The 22,778-nt window shown below is 51.3% G+C and overlaps 1 protein-coding gene across 5 annotated transcripts in view; it reads left to right on the top strand.

Moving 5' to 3' along the window:
* The first annotated feature begins 2,587 nt into the window (after positions 1-2,587).
* Positions 2,588-22,778, top strand: part of ADORA1 (adenosine A1 receptor) — a 40,234-nt gene continuing 20,043 nt past the window's right edge. The window contains exons 1-3 of one of the 5 annotated variants that reach the window (XM_054457246.2): positions 2,675-2,721; positions 3,071-3,225; positions 3,681-4,002. In XM_054457246.2, coding sequence (XP_054313221.1) covers positions 3,108-3,225; positions 3,681-4,002 — 440 coding nt within the window. In that variant the 5' untranslated portion in view covers positions 2,675-2,721; positions 3,071-3,107. Of the gene's footprint in view, positions 2,722-3,070; positions 3,226-3,604; positions 4,079-22,778 lie in introns of those variants that run through there. The other 4 variants (XM_054457199.2, XM_054457206.2, XM_054457225.2 and 1 more) reach the window with 4 other exon arrangements.

The following is a 22,778-nucleotide window of genomic DNA, read 5'->3' as shown; positions in this document are numbered from 1 at the left end:
GTATTCCTACACTGCTGTTACAGGTGGGGAAACCAAGGCTCAGCTGTTGAAGGCAGGTGAAGCTTGGAGGGTCGCATGGCTGCAGTGTGTGAGGGGACCCTGGTGTGGGGAGGGTCACCTTGTCTAAGGGTCCTGGACACACTGTGAAAGCCAGAGAGTTTTGACTCAGGATACATTCCAGACAACTTGGCTCCACCTGTTCTGCCTACAGCCTCCCTCATTGTCCTTTCCTCATTATAGACCTGTGACCTTGCCTCTTCCTCTACTCGCCTCCATCACAAACTTCTCCTTCTCTCAGCCCTGCTATCTGCCCCTCATGGGGGAGCTGGAAGTTAGAAGGCTTCCGGGCGGAAGGACCCAGTTCTGTGGTCTCCATCTCAGCCCATCTCTCCCACCTTGGAATGGACTTACCAGCTGTTGGTGTAGGATGGGTAAACTGAGGCCAGGAGAGGAAAAGTGGCCTGCTTGAGGTCACACAGCCAGTGAGTGGCAGAGTAGAGCCTAGAAGCCAGCTTCCAGCTCTTCTGACTCTCGGTCAAGTGCTCTTTTCACCACACCAAATGACCCTGCTGCCCAGGAGATCTCAGCACCGACCCTCCTACCTCCGTGTCAGGCCAGAGGACTGAGGAGACCGTGTGCTTCCCCCAAGGCAGCTTTCTGGAATAGACCCTGTCTTGGCCAGTTCTATTGTCGAATAGGCTGGTCTAATCCCTGAGGCCTGGGAACAGGCAGGGGTGGAAGGATGGAGAAGATAAGGGAAGAAGATTTTGGCTTATTTTGCCCAGAACTGAGAAACAAATTACCTACAGGTATTATGCAAATACATCCACTACATGTCAGCAACCTGTCGTAAGACGAATCGGAGGTGGGAGTGTATGTGTGTGGGAGGTGGTGGTGGGTGCTCAGGTGCCCTCCAGAGCTGAAGACGCTGTCAATAGTTAGACAGGGTGACCCCACTCACCCATCCCCGTCCCCAAGCTGGGCCCATCTGGGTCTTCACAATCTCTTCTGACATCTAGATGAGTGACCATTGGGAAGCTGAGTGTAAACCGAGAGAGAAAGCCTTGAGCCAAAAATGGCTTAAGCCAAGGAAAGGGTGGAGAGACAGGGGATGGTGGCAAAGGCCTGCATGTCTGGGTGGCAGGGAGAGTAGGCAGGATGTCAGGTGCTGTTGGGCGTGTTGACAAAGTCAGCAGGGGAAGTGCAAGGGGACGAGGAGGAAGGAGAGTTTACACTTCCTAATTTCTCCACCTAGCTTCTAGGGAAGGAATGCAATTTTGCTGTCTGAGGCACTGATTCCTTGCTCCCCCTAAAGGCAGAAATGGAAGTTATCTTTCCCCACAGAGGGCTTCCCCCTCCTCCTCAGAAGACTCAACTGCCCTTCCTCCCTGCCTCCCAGCTACCCAGGTTCCGGGTCCCACATCATTCCTCACTGTGATTCAGTGCAGCCCCCAAAGGAAGCAACGTGCCCACCCTCCTCTGGGCAGAACCCTTTTCCTTGCATTCTGAGAACCAGTGAGGGGGGCAGTGCCCCCAGAGGCCAGGTTGGGTTGTGGCTAGCTAACATTGCGGTCCCCAGCCTGACTCTCTTTGCGCTCCTAGGACCCTTGCCCAATACCCACAAACAAGGATTTCTCAGGTTGGGATCTCTGCGAGGCATCCATTCATTTCCAGGGTCTGGTCATTAGTTAATATCAGTGGACTGCCTAAACCGAAACTGGCAGAAGGTGACCAGGGGAGGGGTCTGGACACAGTGGAGAGAGTCAGGAGCCTGGGATTCTTATTTTGGTCCTGTTAGGATTTGCCCTGTGACCTTCCGGAAGTCCCTTCTTTCCCTGAGCCTGTTTCTTTATCTATAACATGAGGGGATTGGACTGGATGCCTTATGGCTTGGCGCTGTGCTACGAAGAGGAAGAAGGAGGAAGGAAAAGGAGCGCAGAGCCGGTTACACTGACAGGCGATCCTGGGAAGCTAGGTTACTTCCCTGAGCCTCAGCATCCTCATCTGCAAAATGGAAATTGCTAATAGACTAAAAGGCAATTCTGAAAGATGGATGAGAAAGGAATATAATGACTCAGGGTAGAGCCTGCAAAACAATATGGGATGGGAAGATGCAGGGACTGGTTTCATGGAGAGAGCAGGGCTTTAGGATTGGGGGAGGGTGCCAGGGCTACCAACAGCTTTGGGAGATCCCAGAGGGGACATTCTGAAGTCCTGCAGAAGAGATGCTGTGCCGTGAGGGGTGAGGGGTCGCTGGAGACCAGACCAGGGCTCCCAGGAGTCCTGCATTGAGAAGGGAGAGAGTGGACACAGGAAGGCTGCGCCTCTGTCCAGTCCTGAGGCTGGGCGCACACACCAGGCCCTTCGAAAAGCTCACATTTTTTCCAGCTTTTCTCACCCAGTATCACTTCCTTTGTTAAGAGGAGGGGGTGGGGGAGGAGACGGAGGATGAGGAGGGAGGGGCTCGCGGGTGCCGTCGCCGCCCCCGCCCCCTCCCGGTGTGCGGAGCCCGATTGTCACTCAGCTCCCGCGCCGGGGGCGACAGAGCCGCAGGCGCCCGAGTCGAGTCCCAGCTAGCTACCATCCCTCTGGAGCTTACCGGCCGGCCTTGGCTTCCCCAGGAATCCCTGGAGCGAGCGGCTGCTGAAGGCGTCGAGGTGTGGGGGCGCTTGGACAGAACAGTCAGGCAGCCGGGAGCTCTGCCAGCTTTGGTGACCTTGGGTAAGTCTGAGTCTCGGTTCGCCCCTGGGGCTCCCCAATGGGGGTGCAGGAGGGGGTTGAAAGAAGAGACCGGAATGCCCCCTTGGGGCAGGCCATGGGCAAGGGTCCCCGACAGAGCTGGAACGGGACCAGGGGACTGCTAAGATCCAGGTACCAGACGGGTCTCAAGTGGGTGGGCGCAGGGCAGGTGCAGGCACGCTGGGGAATAGGGAGAAACGCCCCAGCCTTGTCCTGAGCTCCGTCCCCAGACCCACGTCTGCCACCCCAGTCCCAGGTGCGAAACAGGGGCGCTACCTCTTTAAAAGAGTCCGGGGCTGAGTCTCTGCCGCACCATGTGATTGCTTGAAAGGCCGGGCTGGGAGCCCTGCGGCGGGAGCCGGAGGACTATGAGCTGCCGCGCGGTGTCCAGAGCCCAGCCCAGCCCTACCTCGCGCGGCCCCGAGCTCTGTTCCCTGGAACTTTGGGCACTGCCTCTGGGACCCCTGCCGGCCAGCAGGCAGGATGGTGAGCTCCCTGCATCCTGTTCTGTGCACAGGGGTGGGCAGAGCCAGTCATGGGAGACCCCTCTGTTTGTGTGTGTGTGTGTGTGTGTGTGTGTGTGTGTGTGCGCGCGCGCGCGCTGGGAGCTGCCTCACACCTGATAAAAAAACCAGTGGAGGAGTGAGCGCTGCTATTTTAAGTTGCTGAATGGAACCTCTGGGAATGATAAAGGGAAGGGACAAAGATTAGGCAGAGAAGGGTCCGGGTGCCCCTCCAGCCTGGGTAGGAGCTGCATGTGCCAAGTGGGACACATCTCCACGGGGTGCCTGGAGTTCCAGGGCAGCCTGAGCTCCCTGCCCCTCCCAGACGGGTCTCCCCATCCCAGGCTTCCCTGACCACACAGGTGCCTGCCTCGTGCCCCTTGGTGCCCGTCTGCTGATGTGCCCAGCCTGTGCCCGCCATGCCGCCCTCCATCTCAGCTTTCCAGGCTGCCTACATCGGCATCGAGGTGCTCATCGCCCTGGTCTCTGTGCCCGGGAACGTGCTGGTGATCTGGGCGGTGAAGGTGAACCAGGCGCTGCGGGATGCCACCTTCTGCTTCATCGTGTCGCTGGCGGTGGCTGATGTGGCCGTGGGTGCCCTGGTCATCCCCCTCGCCATCCTCATCAACATTGGGCCACAGACCTACTTCCACACCTGCCTCATGGTTGCCTGTCCGGTTCTCATCCTCACCCAGAGCTCCATCCTGGCCCTGCTGGCAATTGCCGTGGACCGCTACCTCCGGGTCAAGATCCCTCTCCGGTGAGTCCACAGCCGCCGAAGGTACTCGCAGCACCGCATGATGGCTGGCTTGAGGGCCATCTAGAAAGGAAAAAAGGTAGAGCATGAGACCCCAAGTAAGCCAGATGTTCTTTGGGCCACTGTGCTCCAGTCCTCACTCTGCCTTCCTGTGCTCAGCTCTGCAGTGCCAGAGAAACAGGAGGGGGATGGGTGGCTGGAGGACTGGACTGTGAACTTACCAGTGCCCACGACCTCAGAGCTGAAGCTCTTGCAGCCAGGGAACCTGAGGCTGCCTGTCAGGCCTGGGGTGGAGGTGGGAGATTTGGAGGAGCCACTAAGATGGGGTCACAGTGAGTGCTGGGTAGGAATGAGCTGAGCTCTGCCAGTCCCAGGGAAGAGGAAGAGGAAGAGGCAGAGAAGAGAGTTAGGGTGGGGTGGGAACATACTGAGGGTGGCACAACAGGGGCAGGAGTGCTGCTCCTCCAGCCAGACCACGGCAGGCTTCCTGAAGGCATGCTTTGGCTCTCTTGTTCACCAGGTATCTCTGTGCTAGCCAGCTGTTCCTTCCAGGGCTTTCCAGCTGAACCCAACAGTCTGATTACCTTTGCCTCACTCCCACTTATGGGATCTGTGTTACAGACAGGAGGAAGGAAAAATGCTGGTGCCTACTCCTCATATTCCTGTTCTGTTGCAAAACCACGTCTTTGCTGGTCACAGTAGAGGTGCTTGTGCTGCTCCCAGGCAGCACTGGGATGGGTGGCCTGCTGGTGCCGTCCTCAGTGTGGGTGTCCAGCCCATGTTGGAGCTCTCTGCCAGGCCACAATCTCATCACCAGGCAGTGCCTTGGGCCACCAAGTGCCAGCGAGTGCCTGGGCATACTGCCAGGGACTGGCCCTGCTGGGACGCTCTTGTGAGGCATGCTTGCCCCCTCTTTGAATTCTTGCCCCCAGTAGATTCCTTTTCTTCTGGGGAGCTCTGGCCATCTCCAGCACCTGCCACCCCCAGCATAGCTTCTCTGGGATGTAGGGCCTCTGACCTCACTTGGCCCCTTGCCCGGGCAGGCCTAGGGACCCATGTTTCTCCCTTTGTGTTACATTTGTGCACATTTAACTTTTCAAAGCCTTTCTTACGTGCATGATTTTTTCCTGTTATCATCATGCCGCTGTAAGGGAGGTGGAGCAGGAGCTTTTAAAGGGGAAACTAAGACTCAGAGGGTCTCCTTGAAGCTCACTCAGAGAGAAGTGTGATCTAATTATCTGCCTTCCTTCCTGATTCCCCATGCCCAGTGGCTTGATGCCAGTCTCTCTGCCCTGTCTACCTCCCTCCACCGTCCAGGTTTTCCAGGGAAGGTGGGGTGAAGAAGGGAACACAGCCAGAAGCCCCATAGGCTCGTCCACTGAGGAGCCCACATGCTGCCATTAGTCCCAGATTGCTGCTGGGCTGCACATGTAAAGCTGGTCTCAGTGCATTAGAAGAGCGGGGCCTCTGAGCCTGGCCATTATAACAAAGTGTTGCCGCATTTGGAAACTCATGCGAATGTCCAGCTGTAGGAAGGCTGCTGGAGAAATTCTGTCTGCTGAGTGAGTGTTAAGGTGAGCCAAAGGTCCCGTCTTGCTGTGACAGAATGCGCCCTACTTGCCCTGTGGGACTGGGATGGCTGCACTGGTGGGAACAGCAGCCTTATTCCTTCAGGAGGCAGCTGCTGTGGCTTTGGAGCTGGGGTCCTGGGGAGCTGTCCTTTGAGGGTGGAGGCAGGGACCTGCACAGAGGCTGCCATGGGCCTGAGTTCAAATCCTTGCTGGGAATTTCTTTTTTTTTTTTTGAGACGGAGTCTCGCTCAGTCGCCCAGGCTGGAGTGCAGTGGCACGATCTTGGCTCACCGCAACCTCTGCCTCCTGGGTTCAAGCGATTCTCCTGCCTCAGTCTCCCGAGTAGCTGGGACTACAGGTGCTCGCCACAACGCCCGGCTAATTTTTTGTATTTTTCGTAGAGACGGGGTTTCACCGTGTTAGCCAGGATGATCTCGATCTCCTGACCTCGTGATCCACCCTCCTCGGCCTCCCAAAGTGCTGGGATTACAGGCGTGAGCCACCGCGCCCAGCCCCTTGCTGGGAATTTCTAGCTGTGCAAAAGTCACTTACTTAACCACTTTAAGCTTTAATGTCCTTATGTATAAAAGGGAACATTAATAATAGTGCCTACTCCCTAGGGTTATTGGAATAATTTAATGAACTCATATATGCGAAGCACTTGTATTAATATTATGCCTCATATATGCAAGCCATAGGGAGGTCTTATTTGTAGTTTTATTGTCACTATTAACATATGGCTCAAGTGTGGCTGGATAGGTGAGGCCTACTCCTGCCACTCACGCTCTTAGGTGTCCTTCGGTGTCAACACATACACATGAAGAAACACACACACAAACACATACACAACACATCTCCCAGGAGGTGTGTAAGTACTGTTAAGTTATATCTATACATGTTTCTACTCCTCTGGTGGAGTGTTGGTGCCTCAAGGCAGCAACCACATCTTATCTGTTTCTGCAAATTCTTCAGAATGCCCAGCTCAGTGTCTGGCACATCACAGACCCTCAGTAAATGTTGATTGAATTGGCCAGGTTTACGGAACACACACAGTTGACCCTCAAGCCTATCTTCCAGAAGTCTAACCTCTCACTTTCTTGCTGTGGGCTAGACCTGTCCCCACTTCTGATTCAGGGCCATGACCACAGATGCCCCCACTGGCTCAGCGTAGCTCCTTGACAGCCACACACCAGCAGTGCCCGGGAGTGTCCTGCCCCATGGAGAGGAGCCTTTCTCCTGAGTTAGGGAAAGGCTGCTGGGGCCTCACTTCTCAAGCAGGGATCCTGGCTGAGGTGTTGGCCCATTCTGGGCTCCTGCATGCCACTGCCCAGGTCCCCTCCAGGAGGAACAGCATGCTTTGCTCCCCTCTACGTGGTTGGAGTCGGCAGGCTGCTGGGTCTATGAAACTCCTCTTGGCCAGAGGTCCCTAGGCACCAGGCTTGCTGCCCTGACATGTCAGTCAAAGGTAGATGTGGCCCTGGGCACAGAGGGTCATACTGACCGAGCACTGGTGAGGCGTGTCTGGGGCACCCGGATACAGGTGTCTGCTGGCTATCACCAAGCGGGGCATGGTTTGGTCAGTCAACCACAAATTTTCTTTCTTTCTACTTGGCATAAAACCAAGAGAGAAAAGAGATTCACACCATATAATATGATCCAGTTACAAACTTTTTTCTTTTTAAGCTCAAATTGTTGATTCATCAGTAACCTGTGGTCATTTGCATATAATTTGTACGCTATTTGCATAGCACCTCCACATGCTTGGTAATTGAAACCCTATTCCCCTCAGCTCCTGGTTCTAGGGAATCTATCATTTGTCCCTTAACCCCTCACCCAGAGCTTTCTTGGTGGCACGCTGTGGCAATTTGGTGCCTACTCCCGAGGGCTAGTTGTAGGGAAGGGTGCCAACAGAGGGCTCCCTGACCAAACCTCTCTGTGGGAAGGAGACCCTAGCAAGGGGGCTGTCCATGGCCAGCTGGGTTGGAGTGGAGTGAGGGGTGGTGGGTGTTTGCGAGTCAGGCAGACCTGAATTTGAACCTTGCTCTGTTACTAATTAGCTATGCAACCTTTGATAAGTTATTCAGCCTCTCTGAGCCTTTCCCCTTCACCATCTGTTAAATGAAGGGGTTAGAAGTGGGGCATGGTGGCTCATGCCTGTAATCCCAGCACTTTGGGAGACCGAGATGGGTGTATCCCTTGAGACCAGGAGCTCGAGATCAGCCTGGACAACATAGTGAAACCCCATCACTACTAAAAATACCAAAAACAAATAGCTGGGCGTGGTGGCACATGCCTGTAATCCCAGCTATTTGGGAGGCTGAGACAGGAGAATCACTTGGACTTGGGAGGCGTATATTGCAGTGAGCCGAGATTGCGCCACTACACTCTAGCCTGGGCAACAGAGCAAGACTCCGTCTCAATATAAATAAATAAATAAAAAGGAAGAAATGAAGGGGTTGGATTTGAGGTCTCTGAGGTTCCTTTCAGCTCTAATTCTGTGGTTCTTTATCCTGCCTCCTGCCAGTGCTGTGTTGGGATCCCGGAAGGGTTTTGTTGTGTTGTATGTTTTAGCTCCTAGCGAGTGTATGCTAGGAATGATGCTATGTTTTTAATATACTTTATCTCATTCAATGTTCATAGTCTCACTAGTAGACCTTATTGTTACCCCCATTGTATAGACAATTCTTTTTTTTTTTTTTTTTTTTTTTTGAGATGGAGTCTCGCTCTGTTGCCCAGGCTGGAGTGCAGTGGCACGATCTCAGCTCACTGCAACCTCCACCTCCCAGGTTCAAGCAATTCTCTTGCCTCAGCCTCCTGAGTAGCTAGAATTACAGGTGCATGCCACCATGCCCAGCTCATGTTTTGTATTTTTAGTAGAGATGGGGTTTCACCATGTTGGCCAGGCTGGTCTCAAATTTTTGACCTCAGGTGAGCCACCCACCTTGGCTTCCTAAAGTGCTGGGATTACAGGCGTGAGCCACCTCTCCTGGCCTCTCTATAGACAATTCTTTAGCTAAATTGAGGGCTGAGGCTTGGGGAGTTTCAGTAACTTGCCCAAACAGCTTGTCAGGGGCAGAAGCAGGATTTGACTCTAGGCCTAACAGATGCCTTTAACCAGTAAGCCCACGTGTATCTTGCGTCAGCCCAAGAAGCTGTAGGATTTTTGGAGGAGTTTCTATGAAGTTGTCAGTAGGGTGATTTTTCTCCTCTGATCTTTGCCAATGGCCTCTGCACTCTGCTCAGTCCCCGCCCTCCACCTTCACTCCAGTGGGCAGTTGAGCCCTTGGCAGTTCTGCCTCTGTCCATAGCTGGAAGCCTGCCCCACTGGGCTGCTGACCCGGGAAACCACAGCAAGGAGTGGTGGAGGAGCCCGGCGTGCTGAGCCGGAGCGGGGAAAGAAATCTGGTAAATTAGAGCATGTTTGCTTTTAGGCATCAATTTAACTGTCCCCACCCTGGCTAGCCTGGGCTTTTCTTGACAACCCTGAAATGTCTTGTGTGCCATCATGCCCCCGCAGGTGACTGTCTGTGGCTTCTGGGTCCCAGAACAGTTGCTCTCACGTCATGCCTTCTGCTTTCAGAGAGGTAGGCCGTCTTCAGATCCTATGTCTAAGGATGGATTAGTCATAGACCTGGAGTGTCTGAGAGGGAAGAGGAGTTGGAGGAAGCCCTGAAGCCCAAACTCTCACACTTGCGGACTGAGGAGGAAACTGAGATTGGAGAGAGGAGGAGCTTACACAAGATTACTTGGCTGGGAGTTCTTTCCTCCTCCCATCTGGATGCTTGCTCCCCCGTCTCTGATGTAAAAAGCTTGAGCAGAAGAGCTCTTTGCAGTCACCCGCCCCTCAAGGAACAGAAAAGGAAAATATGCAGCCTCAGTGGGTGAAGTCAGCAGATCAGTGGCAGGCTTAGAGGGGAATGAGGCGGAGGGAAGTTGCTTAGTGATTGAGAAGATAATTTCTCTGAATTAGGGATAGCCTTCAGGTGTGTTAGGCCAAGCAGCTTGCTGGGCCGAGGGAGAACATGGCCTTTAATTGAAGAGGCATCTGGACTCCTTTCAAGTGTGAAAGCTTCCCCCAGCTGGCATCGGGTGGCTTCCCGGAAGTTTCTGAGTGCTTGAGGAGCAACCTGCCGAGGTGTCAGCTCTGCGTGGAAGCCGGAGAATGGCCAGGATGCGTTTTACCCAGAGGCGGAGCTGTAGGGGCCGCACCCTGATATTTGCTATTTATTTCCAAGCATAAAAGCTATCCATGTTGATTGTGAAAAATGGAAGAAAGAATAAAGATGGTAAAATCACCAGTAATTCTACCACCTACAGAGAACTACCGTTAACATTTCGGTGTTCCAGAAAATTTTTCCACACACATATATATATAGATATATTATTTTTACATATTGAGAACATCTATATATATATGGTTTTATATCCCATTTTATTCACTTAACATTATAAGCATTTCCCTGTGTCAACTAAAATGATTTTGTAAGGATTTTTATGGTGGTATAATATTGGATTGTATTATTACTCATCTTTTGGGTCTCAGCTAAAATGGGTTCTCCTTAGGGGGGCCTTCCCTGAGCCCCACCCCACCTGGACCAGTTTCCTCTGGTAGGCACTCGGGTTGGATTTCCTTCTCCTTCCAAGTCCACCACTCATCACCTGGGTAGCTTTCTAGTCAATGTCGCTCTTTCTGGGCTTGGTAAGTTCCCAAAGGCCAGGACCACACCTGCTTACATAGCCCCATTTCCCCATGCCTGGCACAGAGCAGGCATGCCGGAAACCTTTTTTGAATAAATGAGTATTTGAATATCATATTTTATTTATTCATTCTTATATCACTGGCTACTTCAATTGTTTCTGATTACCTATTGATACAAAAAATGCTTTACTGTGTAACAAACCTGCACATGTACCCCTTAATCTATTAAAATAAAAGTTGAGGCTGGGCACGGTGGCTCACGCCTGTAATCCCAACACTTTGGGAGCCTGACGCAGGCAGATCATTTGAGATCAGGAGTTCAAGACCATCTTGGCCAGCATGGTGAAACCCGTCTCTACTAAAAATACAAAAATTAGATGGGCATGGTGGTGCACGACTGTAATCCCAGCTACTTGAGAGGCTGAGGCAGGAGAATTGCATGAATCCAAGAGGCAGAGGTTGCAGTGAGCTGAGATCATGTCACTGCACTCCAGCCTGGGCAACAGAGCCAGACTTCGTCTCAAAAAAAAAAAAAAAAAAAAAAAAAAAAGTTGAAATTATAAAATCAAACAAAAAAACACTTTAATGATTCACATTGTTCATAGGGTCAGAGCCAAGTCAGAACCTGGGCTGTGTCACCCAGTAAATAGTGTAGGTGCTATCTGGAAAGACTGCCTTGTGAGGTTAAATATTTCCCAACTCCCTTTACTCCAACTCTCCCTTCTCCCTCCCCAATTTTACCCAGACTGCAAATCCCAAGGGGGCATTTGGCATTCTTTAGCCCACTTCCCCTTCTGGGCTGGGTTGGGCAGGACTGTATGGGCCCCAAGTCTAGTCCTTATCGCCTGGCCTCTTTCCTGAAGGCCTCGGCATCCTGGTGGTGAGGAAGCAGTGTCCCTGGGAGAGGACTTGGGGTGAGGCACATCTTGGTTGGCCTCATTCGGCAGGTGGGGACAGACACATAGAGCAGAGAGGAAGGAAGTGGAGAGACACGGCTCCTTGGGCAGCATGAATCACTCGTTTAACCTCAGCCTTCTTAATTCAAGCCCAGAGGGAACTATCAGCTGCCACCATCCAAAGAAAAGCCTGGCAGGTGGCCGTGGGGATAAGGAGAGGAAGGAGAGGCAGGTGGGTGGGTCTTGGCATACACGTCCTCTTAGAAATACTGGTTTGAAGGTGGGCAGGGAGATGGGGGCAGCTGGCAAGGGGCTTCCCTGACCCCAAGGGAGAGGACATGGGGGTACCTTCTCCTGCCTTGCTCCTTACCCTGAAAGTTTATTCCCCAGCAGAACTGCAGAGAGGTGTGGAGCTGAGGGGCTGGCAACATCCATTTATCTATTTTATAAGTGTGCTTTGAGCACCTGCTATATGAAAGGCACTTGGCCAGGCCTGGGGATACACAGATGGGCAGGCTGATCCGGTCTCTACCTCTGTCTGACAGCTCGGAGTCTCTGCTGAGATGATGGATTCCCACAGACCAAGGTGGCCAAGGAGAAACTCTCACCCCACCTGTGGTGGGAGTGGGGATGGCAGGAGACTGGCAGCTGACGCCTTGCAGAGCTGGGTTGGGCAGCTGGATCCCACTCCACACTCACTCCATGCAGCTCAGGTTGTGTAGGAAAGGCTCTTTGAACTTACCTTCTTGTCTCTTGCTTCCCCTTTGAGAGAGGAGGGCAGCTGACTTGTCCCTACATAGGGCCCTGGTACAGATAGACCTACTCATTGATTAATTCCATCATTTGTTCATTTATTCACCAAATACTTATTGAGTGCCTCATATGAGCCAGGGTCTGTTGGGATACTTTCATTAATAAAACAGAGATCCTCATGGAGACTGAATTCTAATGAATTGGAAATCAGATGCTAGATAATAAATGCAATACCTAAATCATGTAGAGTGTTGGAAGGTAGAATGTGCTATTGAAAAAAGAAAAAGGGGGCAGGGTAAATGGGATTGGAAATGCCCCAGCCAAGAATGGGGCTGGGAGAAAGGGTTGCAACTTTAAATAGGGTGGTCCATGAGGCTTTACTGAGAAGGCGCCATTTGACAAAACCCTGGAGGTGAGGGAACACACCATGCAGAGATATAGGGAGGGCATGCCATGCAGGGGAAAGAACTAGAACAGAGGCCCTAGCATAGGAATGTACCTGAAGGGTTTAGGGACTAGTAAAGAGGCCTGTGGGGCTGAGATGGAGAGATAAAGGGGGAGAGTGGTCAGAGATAATGGGTCACTGGCCCAGGTACAGCATGGAGGCCACTGGAAAGACAATGGCTTTTACTCTGAGGGAAATGGTGAGCCATTGCAGGATTTAGAGCAGAGATGTGACATGATCTGACTTAGGCTTTAAAGGATCACTCTTGTTGCCGTGTTGAGAATGTGCTTTAGGGACAAGGGTGCAAACGGGAGTAGTTAGGTGCCATTGCAGTGATTCAGGTGAGGGAAGACGGAGGTGGCTCTAATCTGAACAATAGCAGAGGAGGTGATGAGAAGTGGTTAATTCTGGATATGCATTTAAAATTTTTAACTTTTAGTTTACTTTGTATCAAAGTAAAAATTTTATCCAGTAAAGTGCATAAACCTCAAGTATTCAGTTCTATACAATTTTGCATATGTATATACCTATATACCACTACCCCGATCAATATTTAGGACACTTCCAGTATTGTACAAGGCTCCCTCCCAGTCAGTACCCTCCAAAAGGCAACCTCTATTTTGACCTTTATCCTTAGATTGATTTTGGTTGTTCTTGAACTTTTACAAGTGGAGTCAAGCAGTTTGTACCCTTTTATGTCTGGCTTCTGAAGCTCAAAATTCTTGCCAAGATTCATCCAGGTTACTGAGTAGGATTTTTCCCCTCATTGCTGTTAGAATTCAATTGTATGAATGTACCATGATTTGTTTAAATTCATGATGTATTTTGAAAAAAAGAGCCAAAGAATTTGCTTATGGTTTGGATGTGGCAATTTTCCTATAGATTGGATGTGAGAAAGAAGAATCAATATGACCAGACTTTTACTTCTAAGCAACTGGGAGGATGGAGTTGGCATCATCTAAGGTGGGAAAGGCTGCAGGTGGTGGAAGTAAGAAAATGAGTTCAGATTTAGACATGCTGACTTTGGCGTGTCTAACAGACATCTGAGTGGAATGTTGAGCAGGTGGTTGGATATACAAGAATGAGAGGCCTGGGCGGGTGGTTGTAAATGTGAGAGCTATGGCATGTAGATGGGTTTAAATCCATGAGGCTGGATGAGATCCCCAAGAGAGACAGTGCAGATACAGAAGAGAGGAAGACCAAGAACCGAGCATTGAGAAAGTGGGAAAAGAGGAGGCACCAGCAAAGGAGACTGAAGGAGAACTCCAGACACAGGAAGAAAACTCAGAGCCAGTGTGGTACCTGGAAGCCAAGTGTAGACAGTCTAACAAGGAGGGTGGACAAATGGGTGAAGTGAGATAAGGATTGAGAATTACCACTGGATTTTGCAAGGCCATTGGTGACCTTGACAAGGGCAATGTCACAGGAGTGACGGGGGCAAAGCCTGAATGGAGAAAGCTCAAGAGAAAAGAGGACTGGGATTGAAGGCAGCTGTTATCAAGTACGCTTGAGGAATTTTGTTGCAAAGAGAGCAAAGGAATGGGCAGTAGCTGTCAGGGGAAGTGGAAATGAGCTGTCTCACTCTGGGATTTTATTTATTTATTCATTTATTTATTTTGAGTCAGAGTCTCACTCTGTCACCCAGGCTGGAGTGTAGTGGCATGATCTCAGCTCACTGCAGCCTCCGCCTCCCGGGTTCAAGAGATTCTCCTGCCTCAGCCTCCCGAATAGCTGGGATCATAGGTGCATGCCACCATGCCTGGCTAATATTTATATTTTTAGTAGAGACAGGGTTTCACCAAGTTGGCCAGGCTTGTCTCAAACTCCTGACCTCAAGTGATCTGCCCGCCTCGTCCTCCCAAACTGCTGGGATTACAGGCGTGAGCCACCGTGCCTGGCCTACTGTGTTGTTTTTTAAGATAGAAGGGAGGTTAGTGCATTTGTGTGCTGACAGAAATGATCCAGCAGAGAATAAAACGCTAGTGATGAAACAAAGGAGAGAATTTCTAAAGTGATGTCTTGGTTTAGGCTAGTGGGACATACGTGGAGAGACTGGCTTTAGACGGGATCCTGGAGGCTCTTCTGTGGCAAGATGCGGCATCTGTGGGCGCAGATGCTGGTAGGTGAAGCTTTCTCCTGATTCTTTCCATTTTCATAGTGAATTGGGAAGCAAGGTCACCAGCTGAGAGTGAGGATGCAGTAGGAGGTGTTGGAGAGAGCAGCAAGCGTGAAATAATTCTCTAGGAAGTGGGAGAGTGACTAGGCTCAGGAAGTCTAGTATAATTGGGGGCAGCATGAAGGGCCCCCCTTAAGTTTGCAGTGATGAATTTGAAGTGCAACTCAGCAGCGTGGTTGTGTGTTTCTCACCAGCCATGTTCAGCTGCATGGGCACAGGCATGGAGGAGGCAGAGAGTTTATTCCTTCATTAACTCAGAATGCCAGATTCATGATGAGATTAAGGACCTTGCCATGGGCAAGAAGGGGGCCTGGGTCTCTGCCCTCATAGAACTTAGACACTAGCAGGGAGCGAGAGCCCGTGGACATGCCAGCAAGCAGGTGGCTTTGACTGCAATTTGTGAACTCAAAGGGAGCCGTGCTGGTATTCTCTGGGGCAGGCCCTTGCTGATTTCTCCAAAACCCCACGTCGATGTCCAGAGAGACCCACAAGGGCTTCAGTAAGGCCTTGGAGGCCTTGTGGTTCACGGTCAAGAGTTTGGATTTTTTTCTAAGTGTGCTATGAAGCCTTTGAGTGGTTTAAGCAGGGAATCACATAATTCAAATTTCATTTTAAAAAGGTCAAAAGTCCTTGAGAAGATATTAGCAAATCAAATCCGGTGATATAAAAAGGATAATATATCACCACCCAAAAGGGTTTATTCCACCTAGGCAAGGGTGGTTTAACATTTGAAAAAAACCAGTCAGTGTAATTCATCATGCTAACAGAAGAGGGTCACTCTGCCTGCTCTGTGGAGGATGGGTTGGAGTGGGGTTACAGAGGACGTAGGGAGCCTAGTTAGGATTGGGGGGCAGCAGGCAGGGCTTGAGGCAGGCAGGGAGTGGAGGAGGCTGTGGAGATGGACAGAACTGGAAAGATTGCAGGCATGTTAGAGTTGGAACCAACTGGAAATGGGTTGAGGTGTGATGTGGGAGAAGGAATCCAATGTGATGATCCAGGCTTATGGCTTAAGCCACTGGGTGGATGGTGATGCTGTTTCTGGGGATGGGGAAGGGTGGGGAGGAAGAAGAAATTGGAGGACGATTCAGATCCTATTAGGTATCCAAATGGAAGCACTGTGATGGCAGCGTTGCTGGTGTCTTCTCTTACCACTCCCCAGCTCTCCTCCCCTGGTGTGGTCAGGAGGAGGGGCTCTCTCTTACCTCACACAGCCTCATGGAAGGGTCTCTTAAACACCCACCAATCTAGACATTCCCAGGTGCCTTCAGCCACTCCAGCTGCTCTCTTTCCACCTTACTTCTCAGGAAGCCATTGCTTTCTCAGGCTGGGACCACAGCAGTAGGAACATGAGGCTTCAGGCTCCCTGAAGCTTCCAGAAGGAGACAGCAGAGTTGGGGGGCTCTCTGGCTAGGCTCCTTCAGAACGTGGCACAGTGGCTTCTGGGACATTAAGGCCTCCTTTCCCTACCCCAGGCCTCTGCCCCTCCCCAGTAACCCTTAGGAGAATCCTGGCCTCTGCGTGCCTTCAGGGTCTCATTTCTCATCATTGCCGGAACGCAGCCAGTGGTCTGCATTGTGGATTGTGTTAACTCCTGCACAGTGGTTCCCACTCTGACCCGCAACAATCAGAGTCCTCTCATAGCTGCTGTAGAGCACCGAGTGGCCCCATTTCAGTGAATGCAGCAGAGAACCTGATCAATCAATAAGCAGGCATCGCCAAGTGTCAGCTCTAGCCCAGCCCTGATGGCAGAGCAGGTGGGATGGGGGAGCCCCAGGGCTGGCATGGGGGCATGCTGTGTCCCTGTCATCCTGGCCTGCTCGTGGCAGCCCCATCAGCTCCAACATGCAGAAATCATCTCCTTTTGCCTCATGTAGCAGAGAACACTTTGCACTGCAGTTGGCGGGGTTGGCGTGGACGGTGAGAGCCAGACCTCTCAGCTCTCACCATGCACCCTGCTCTCAGAGGCTACCGGTTTCCAGTTCTCACTTCCCAACCTCTGGGAGAGCAGGGGCTGAGACTCCAGCATGGCAAGAGCTGGTTCTCAGCTCCTTTTCTCTATCCCAACAGAACTGAGGGCTCTGAGGCACACCCACACTGCTGGAATGGTACCTCACCAGTGATTCTCTTGGGGGCAGGAGAGGGGACGGTCTGTTTGAAAAAAGCTCCTCTAACCTGGATTTTTTTAAAATTTTTTTGATGTAGAGTCTCGCTTTGTTGCCTAGGCTGGAGTGCAGTGGCAAGATCTCGGCTCACTGCAACCTCTGCCTCCCGGGTTCAAGTGATTCTCCTGCCTCAGCCTCTTGAGTAGCTGGGACCATAGGCTCATGCCACCACGCCCAGCTAATTCTTTTCTATTTTTAGTACAGGTGGAGTTTCACCATGTTGACCACATTGGTCTTGAACTCCTGGCCTCAAGCGATCTGTCTGCCTCAGTCTCCCAAAGTGCTGGGATTACAGGCATGAGCCACCACACCCGGCCTAACCTGGATGTTTTTAATGATCCCCCTTTCCAAGAGACATCTTCCTCCTGCTGCTTCACAGAGACACTCTAATGACTGAAGGGTAAGAGCAGTCTCCCCAGGCAGTCAGACTAGAGTAAAAATCCTAGTTCAGGCACTTAGAGCTGTGTTGTCTTGGATAAGTTGCTTAACCTTTCTCAGCTTCTTCCATTTCCTCTTCTAAAAGCAGGATTCATAATACCTCCTTCCTAGGGTTGCTGTGAGGCTGGGAGATAGTGTACGTTCAAGGGCTGGCACGTGGTAGGCACTCCGTAAGTGGGGCTGTTACAGTTGTTAAATAACCCAAAGTTTGTTTTTTATTTACCACTTGATGTTATGTGACAACTGTGATCCCTGTGGGTTCAGGTCAGTGGCAAAATGATTTGCATGCACTATGAGGGCAGGGTGTGGTACCATCCAATTCTCCTGCCCATCGTAACCAGCACCTAACACGTGTCTGACTGGCACTTAGTAGGTGGCTTAATCAATGTCTGTGGAGTGAAGAAATGAGGGAATGCTCCAATGGTGGAACGACAACTTAGTGGGGAAGACTGAGTAGCCAGGTTGGGAAGAAGTCATTTGGATATTTTATATTCACCTACAGAAGACAAAGGAAGATAATGGAGAAGGAAAGATTATTTAAAACATCCCTAAGAGTTCAGAGGGTGGGGTGCACAGAGGGGTGAATGGGGTCACTGGAGCTTGTACAGCAAGTTAGGGTGTGAGTATCCTGGTCTCCTGACTCTCACCTTGGCTCCCTGCTGTCCCCATGCTGCCTGTTTGTATGCGGGGAAGAGTGTTGACATGACTCTGCTTCCAGGGTGTGAATAGTTCCTCCTGATCCCCCCTTCTCCTGGAGGCCTTGTCCTGTGCAGCTCCTGGTGGGGAGCTGGCTCTGAGGGAGCTGAAGTGAGGGCTCCCCTGGGGCCTGGAAGCTCTGTAAATTGACTCCAGGGAGAAAACCGTTCAGTGTGTTTGGGGACTCGGCAGGCTATGCCCAGCACACACGCCTGCCGCAATGCCCTGTTCTCTGTAAACACAACACCCCCACCCACCGTTATGGTCCCCTGGGGCCATAACTGGGAGAGCTGATGGAGTGGCCTGGATGACAATGATGCAAACAACATGCAGAGTGGCTGTGTCAGGTCCCAGGGGCTAAAAACAACTTAGAATGAGGGGTGTTGTCTTAGTCCATGTTCTGTTGCTGTAACAGAATACTACAGACTGAGTAATTTACAAAGAAATGAAGTTTATTTGGCTCATGGTTCTGGAGGCTGGGAAGTCCAAGAGCATGGTGCTGGCATCTGGTGAGGGCCTCCTTGCTGCGTCACAGTGGAGGGCATCACATGGTGAGAGGGCAAGAGCATGCCAGCTCAGGTCTCTTGTCCTCTTCTTATAAAGCCACCAGTTCCATTGGGGGGACCCCTACCTTGATGACCTTATCTAATCCTAATTACCTCCCAAAGACCCCACCTCCAAATGCCATCAGCATAAGAATTTGGGGATTAAGTTTTCAGCACATGAAATTTGGGTGATACAGTCAGGTGTGAAGGCATGAAGCCCGCCCCCTCCACCACCACCACAGTGGCTTCAGGTTCTTAGTGGGGTATGTGTATTCACATATGCACACCTGTGTGTCTGTGTGTTTGTGTGTGTAGGGGGTTATAGCTTTTTAATCTTTATTTGTATGTCAAAAAATAATATTCTTGGCTTCCAGACCTTTCCTTCAATTCTGCTTGCTCACTTCCGTGCAGCCCCTGCCCCCAGTCCCTCATTCTCCATGGTCCAGACAAAAGTCTGAGCCAAACTAATCTGTTTCCTGTTTGTGCCCCACCCATTAATCCTTCTTGATGTAGAAGGAAGTTCACATGTCAAGTCAACAAGTGTTTTCTGACGGCATAAGTCTGTCCTCAAGGGCATAGATCCACAGTCAGTGTGGAGACAGACAAGTTTCAAATGGCCATGGTGGCAGGAGGCCTGAGCAGGCCTGGCCCACACCCAGGCACACAGCACGAGGCCACCTCCCCGGCTTGGAGGTGCAGCGCCATACCTCCTTTCACCTGAACTCAACACTCACTTTCCTTGTCTCCTGGTCAGTCTCTTCTTAACCTGTCTAAGAGTTATGGAGAATGATAAAAGAAAGGGATTTGACATCAAGACAACCTCTTACACACACACACACACACACACACACACATACACACAGCTGTTCCCTTCTCTTGTCTAATTTCTACTTAGTCTGTAACACTCAGTTCAGATGACACCTCCCCCAGGAAGCCTTCCTTGTTTTGCCTGTATGTTCCCACAGCTCCCTGTTTTCTCCTTTAACATAACCCTTATCAAATTGTACTGGCCTGTGAGCAATTTGAAAGTGGGGTCCAAGCCTATTCATCTCTATATCCACAGTGGTGGATAGTTTCTGCTGTTTCAGTGTTAATGAATCACTGAATGAATGGTAATAGTAGTGACACTTGTGTGCTTAGGATTGCTAGGCCCCGTGCTAAATACTTTATGTGGATTATCTTGCTGAAATCCTTGCGCAATTTTATGGAGAGGTCCTAATAGTATTTTATACTAATAAATTAAATAATATATCCCCATTTTCCACATGAGAGAGCTGAGGCTCAGAGAAATTAAACTACTGGGTAACAGCCACACAGCTAAGTATAGCCAGAATTGTTGAATGAATAATTGAATGCATGAATGAAAAGATCTGTACTTGAGCCTTGACTCCAGTGCTTGCTGCTGGGTGACCTTGAGGAAATCACTTACGTCTGCGGGTCTCAGTTTATAGGATGGGCGCCATTCCAATCCCCACTGCGAAGTTGTCTGTGAGGCAGTGCTCTTGGAACAGGAGGGAGAATGGCTTCATTGTTAGGGAGTGAGTTGGCTCTGAGTGTGCCTGTGGAGGGGGTGCCCTGACAGGAAGAATAGGGCCTAGAGAACGTCCCCTCCCTGTCTGTGCAGACTTCAGCTGTGGGAGAGACACCAACTCACACTCACTTCCTGTGCAGAGGCCCCAGAGCCACCTCATCCTCAAGGGGTTCAAGCCCAGTGCCAGCGTGCAATTCAACTGCTGTGGGTTCCCTCCCTGCCATCCCCAAGGCATGGCTCCCTACCTCATGTGCCCAGGAGTTTGAATTAAGTCCACAGCCAAGGCTTGAAGAAAAAATGTTCAAAGGAGGAGAATCAAGGGGAGGAGAGCCCTTCACCCCCCACCAGACTTATAAACCAATGTGTATAAGAGGTGGCTTTGATGTCAAATCCCTTTCTTTTATCATTCTCCACAACTCCAAGGCCTAGAGAGGTTAAGAAGAGACTGGCCAGGGGACGAGAAAAGTGAGTGTTGAGTCCAGGTGGAGTGAAATGATCCCTCAATCTGTCCAGCACAGGGGAGACTTGGGGCTGGGAAACAGGATGCCTGAACTCTGGGCCTGGGCTGCCATGGTACCCACTTGGAGGCCACCTTCCCCTCTGACCTGCACCCTCATTAGTAAGTGGGAATGGCAGCCCAGCCTGACTTCTCAGGGTTGCTGAGGCAGGTCCGGCTGCCTGTAATGATCCGGTGAGTGGTGTGTGCAGGGGCTGACAGAAGGGAAGGGGCGCTGAGAGACACAGAATCCTGAATGCAGCCTGGAGGGACACAACACAGCTTGGGCTTTGGAGTCTGGCTGGCTGAGCCAGTCTCCCAGTCCCGGCTCTGCCACCTGCTTGCTATGTGCCCGTGGCTATCCTCTCTGAGCCTGGGCTTCTACATCGGTGAAGTGGAACTAATATTATATGCCTCACAGGATTGTGGAGAGAACCAATGTATAACCACCATCTCTCTCCAGTTTCAGGGGCTCATTCCTCTTTTCCTGCTGTTTGGTGGGAGGGAGGAGGATGGATGGATAGTGGCGGGTGTGTCTGTCTGTCTCTGTTGCGGTTGGGGTAGACAGTGTGGCCTGAGGAGTTCCTTTACAAGCCTGCCAAGGCCTGAAGTTGGCAAGCCCTGCCTTGGGGAAGTGGCTGTGGCAGGGCTGGGAGGCGTATAAAGCCCTGCACTCAGGTCAGAGTGTGTTCTGCCACTGCTCTGGGTATGGTGCCCAGGGCATCTGCCTCTGAAATGTCAGATGGGCACCTCCCTTCCTCCTTCCAGCTCCTCTGGGAGCCCAGGGGCTGCCTGGCACTAGAAGCTCTCAAGGAAGGAAGACTTGCAGTCTGGTGGGGGAGGGGTGCCTACATGTTGGGCATCTCCTCAACGTCAGGGGTGGCACTGCGTGACTTCTTTGGTAGCAGATTTAATTTTATTTAGTCTTGCAAGGCTGGTATCAACATCACTTTACTTCCCTTCGCCACTGTCTTCAGGGAGTTTCTAGGCTGAGGGCAAGACAGAATACAAGATCTTGGCCAGGCATGGTGGCTCATGCCTGTAATCCCAATACTTTCGGAGGCCAAGGTGGGAGGATCACCTGAACCCAGGAGTTTGAGACCACCTGGGCGACATAGGGAGTCCCTGTCTCTAAAAATAATTTAAAAAATTAGCCAGATGTGGTGGTGTTATCCTGTGGTCCCAGCTACTTGAGAAAGTGAGGCAGGAGGATCGCCTGAGCCTGAGAGGTTGAGGCTACGGTGGGCCGTGAGCGCCACTGCATTCCAGGCTGGGTGACAGAGTGAGAGCCTGTCTCAAAAAAAAAAAAAAAAAAAAAAAAAAAAGAGAGAGAGAGAATACAAGATCTTGCAGATAACAGAGAAATCAGCACTGGCCAAGCTAAGAGGGCTGAGATTTCTGAGATGGAGAGTGCTGTGGGCACGAGCCAGGCCCGGTCTGGCCTGCTGCCTGGGTTTCTGTCGGTCCTGCCGGCTTTCTCTCAGCCTGAGTCTGCTGCCTCAATCACATGTGCAGGGGAGCTACCTCAGGAGGTGTTGCTAGCATCATGGCAGCAGAAGTAATCCCACATGGTCCACAGAGGTGAGGATGGTGGAGATGGGCTGGAGAAGCAGCCCAGCAGGCCCCAGGGATGAGGCATGATGAAGGGCCCAGGGAGACCCTCTCTGCCACCATTCCATAGGCAGAGGGCTTCACGCAAAGAGCATCGGGCCCAGAGGCAGAGGAGACTGGGTTCAGTCTCAGCTTAAACACTAACCATCCAAGTTGTAGCTGTAGGCAGGCACTGAACCTTCCTGGGCCTCAATTTTCCCACCTGTAAAGTGGCAACCACAGAACCTGCTCTTCTTTGCTCACAAGCTGGGGTGTGCATCGGGTAGGATCGTTGGTTTGGAAGTGCTCTGCCAGGGGTGTTGTGTTGGACCGCTATCATTTTGCTGAGGCAGGGAGCCTCTTTCCCCTCTCTTCTCCCATCCTGGTTCCTGGCCTTTTCTTTCCTCGTATCGGGGGAGGTGGCTATCCATTAAGAGAAACTGGTCACACTTGTGAATCTGTGATGGACCCTGCAGGGATTTGCGTTCCTATTTCCTTCATGATCCAAAACAATGCCTTTCTTTTTCTGGGCTTCCTCAATCACCCTCTTCCCCAAACAAGTTTGGAGAGAGCTCTTTTTGTGCCCGATATTGGGCTGAGTGCCACTGGGCCTTGCTACTCAAAGCGTGGTCAGGGACCAGCAGCCTTGGCATCTCCTGGGAGCTTGTTAGAAATGCAGAGTCTCAGTCCCCAGCCCAGATTGTCTGACTCATCATCTGCATTTTAAAAGGACCCTAGACGATTCATATGCACATTACAGTTTGAGAAGCTCAGACAATGA

This window comes from Pongo pygmaeus, chromosome 1, assembly GCF_028885625.2.
Source record: "Pongo pygmaeus isolate AG05252 chromosome 1, NHGRI_mPonPyg2-v2.0_pri, whole genome shotgun sequence".
Classification (NCBI taxonomy): domain Eukaryota; kingdom Metazoa; phylum Chordata; class Mammalia; order Primates; family Hominidae; genus Pongo; species Pongo pygmaeus.
The sequence above is the reverse complement of the archived record's forward strand: the minus strand, read 5'-3'. Positions and strand labels throughout refer to the sequence as shown.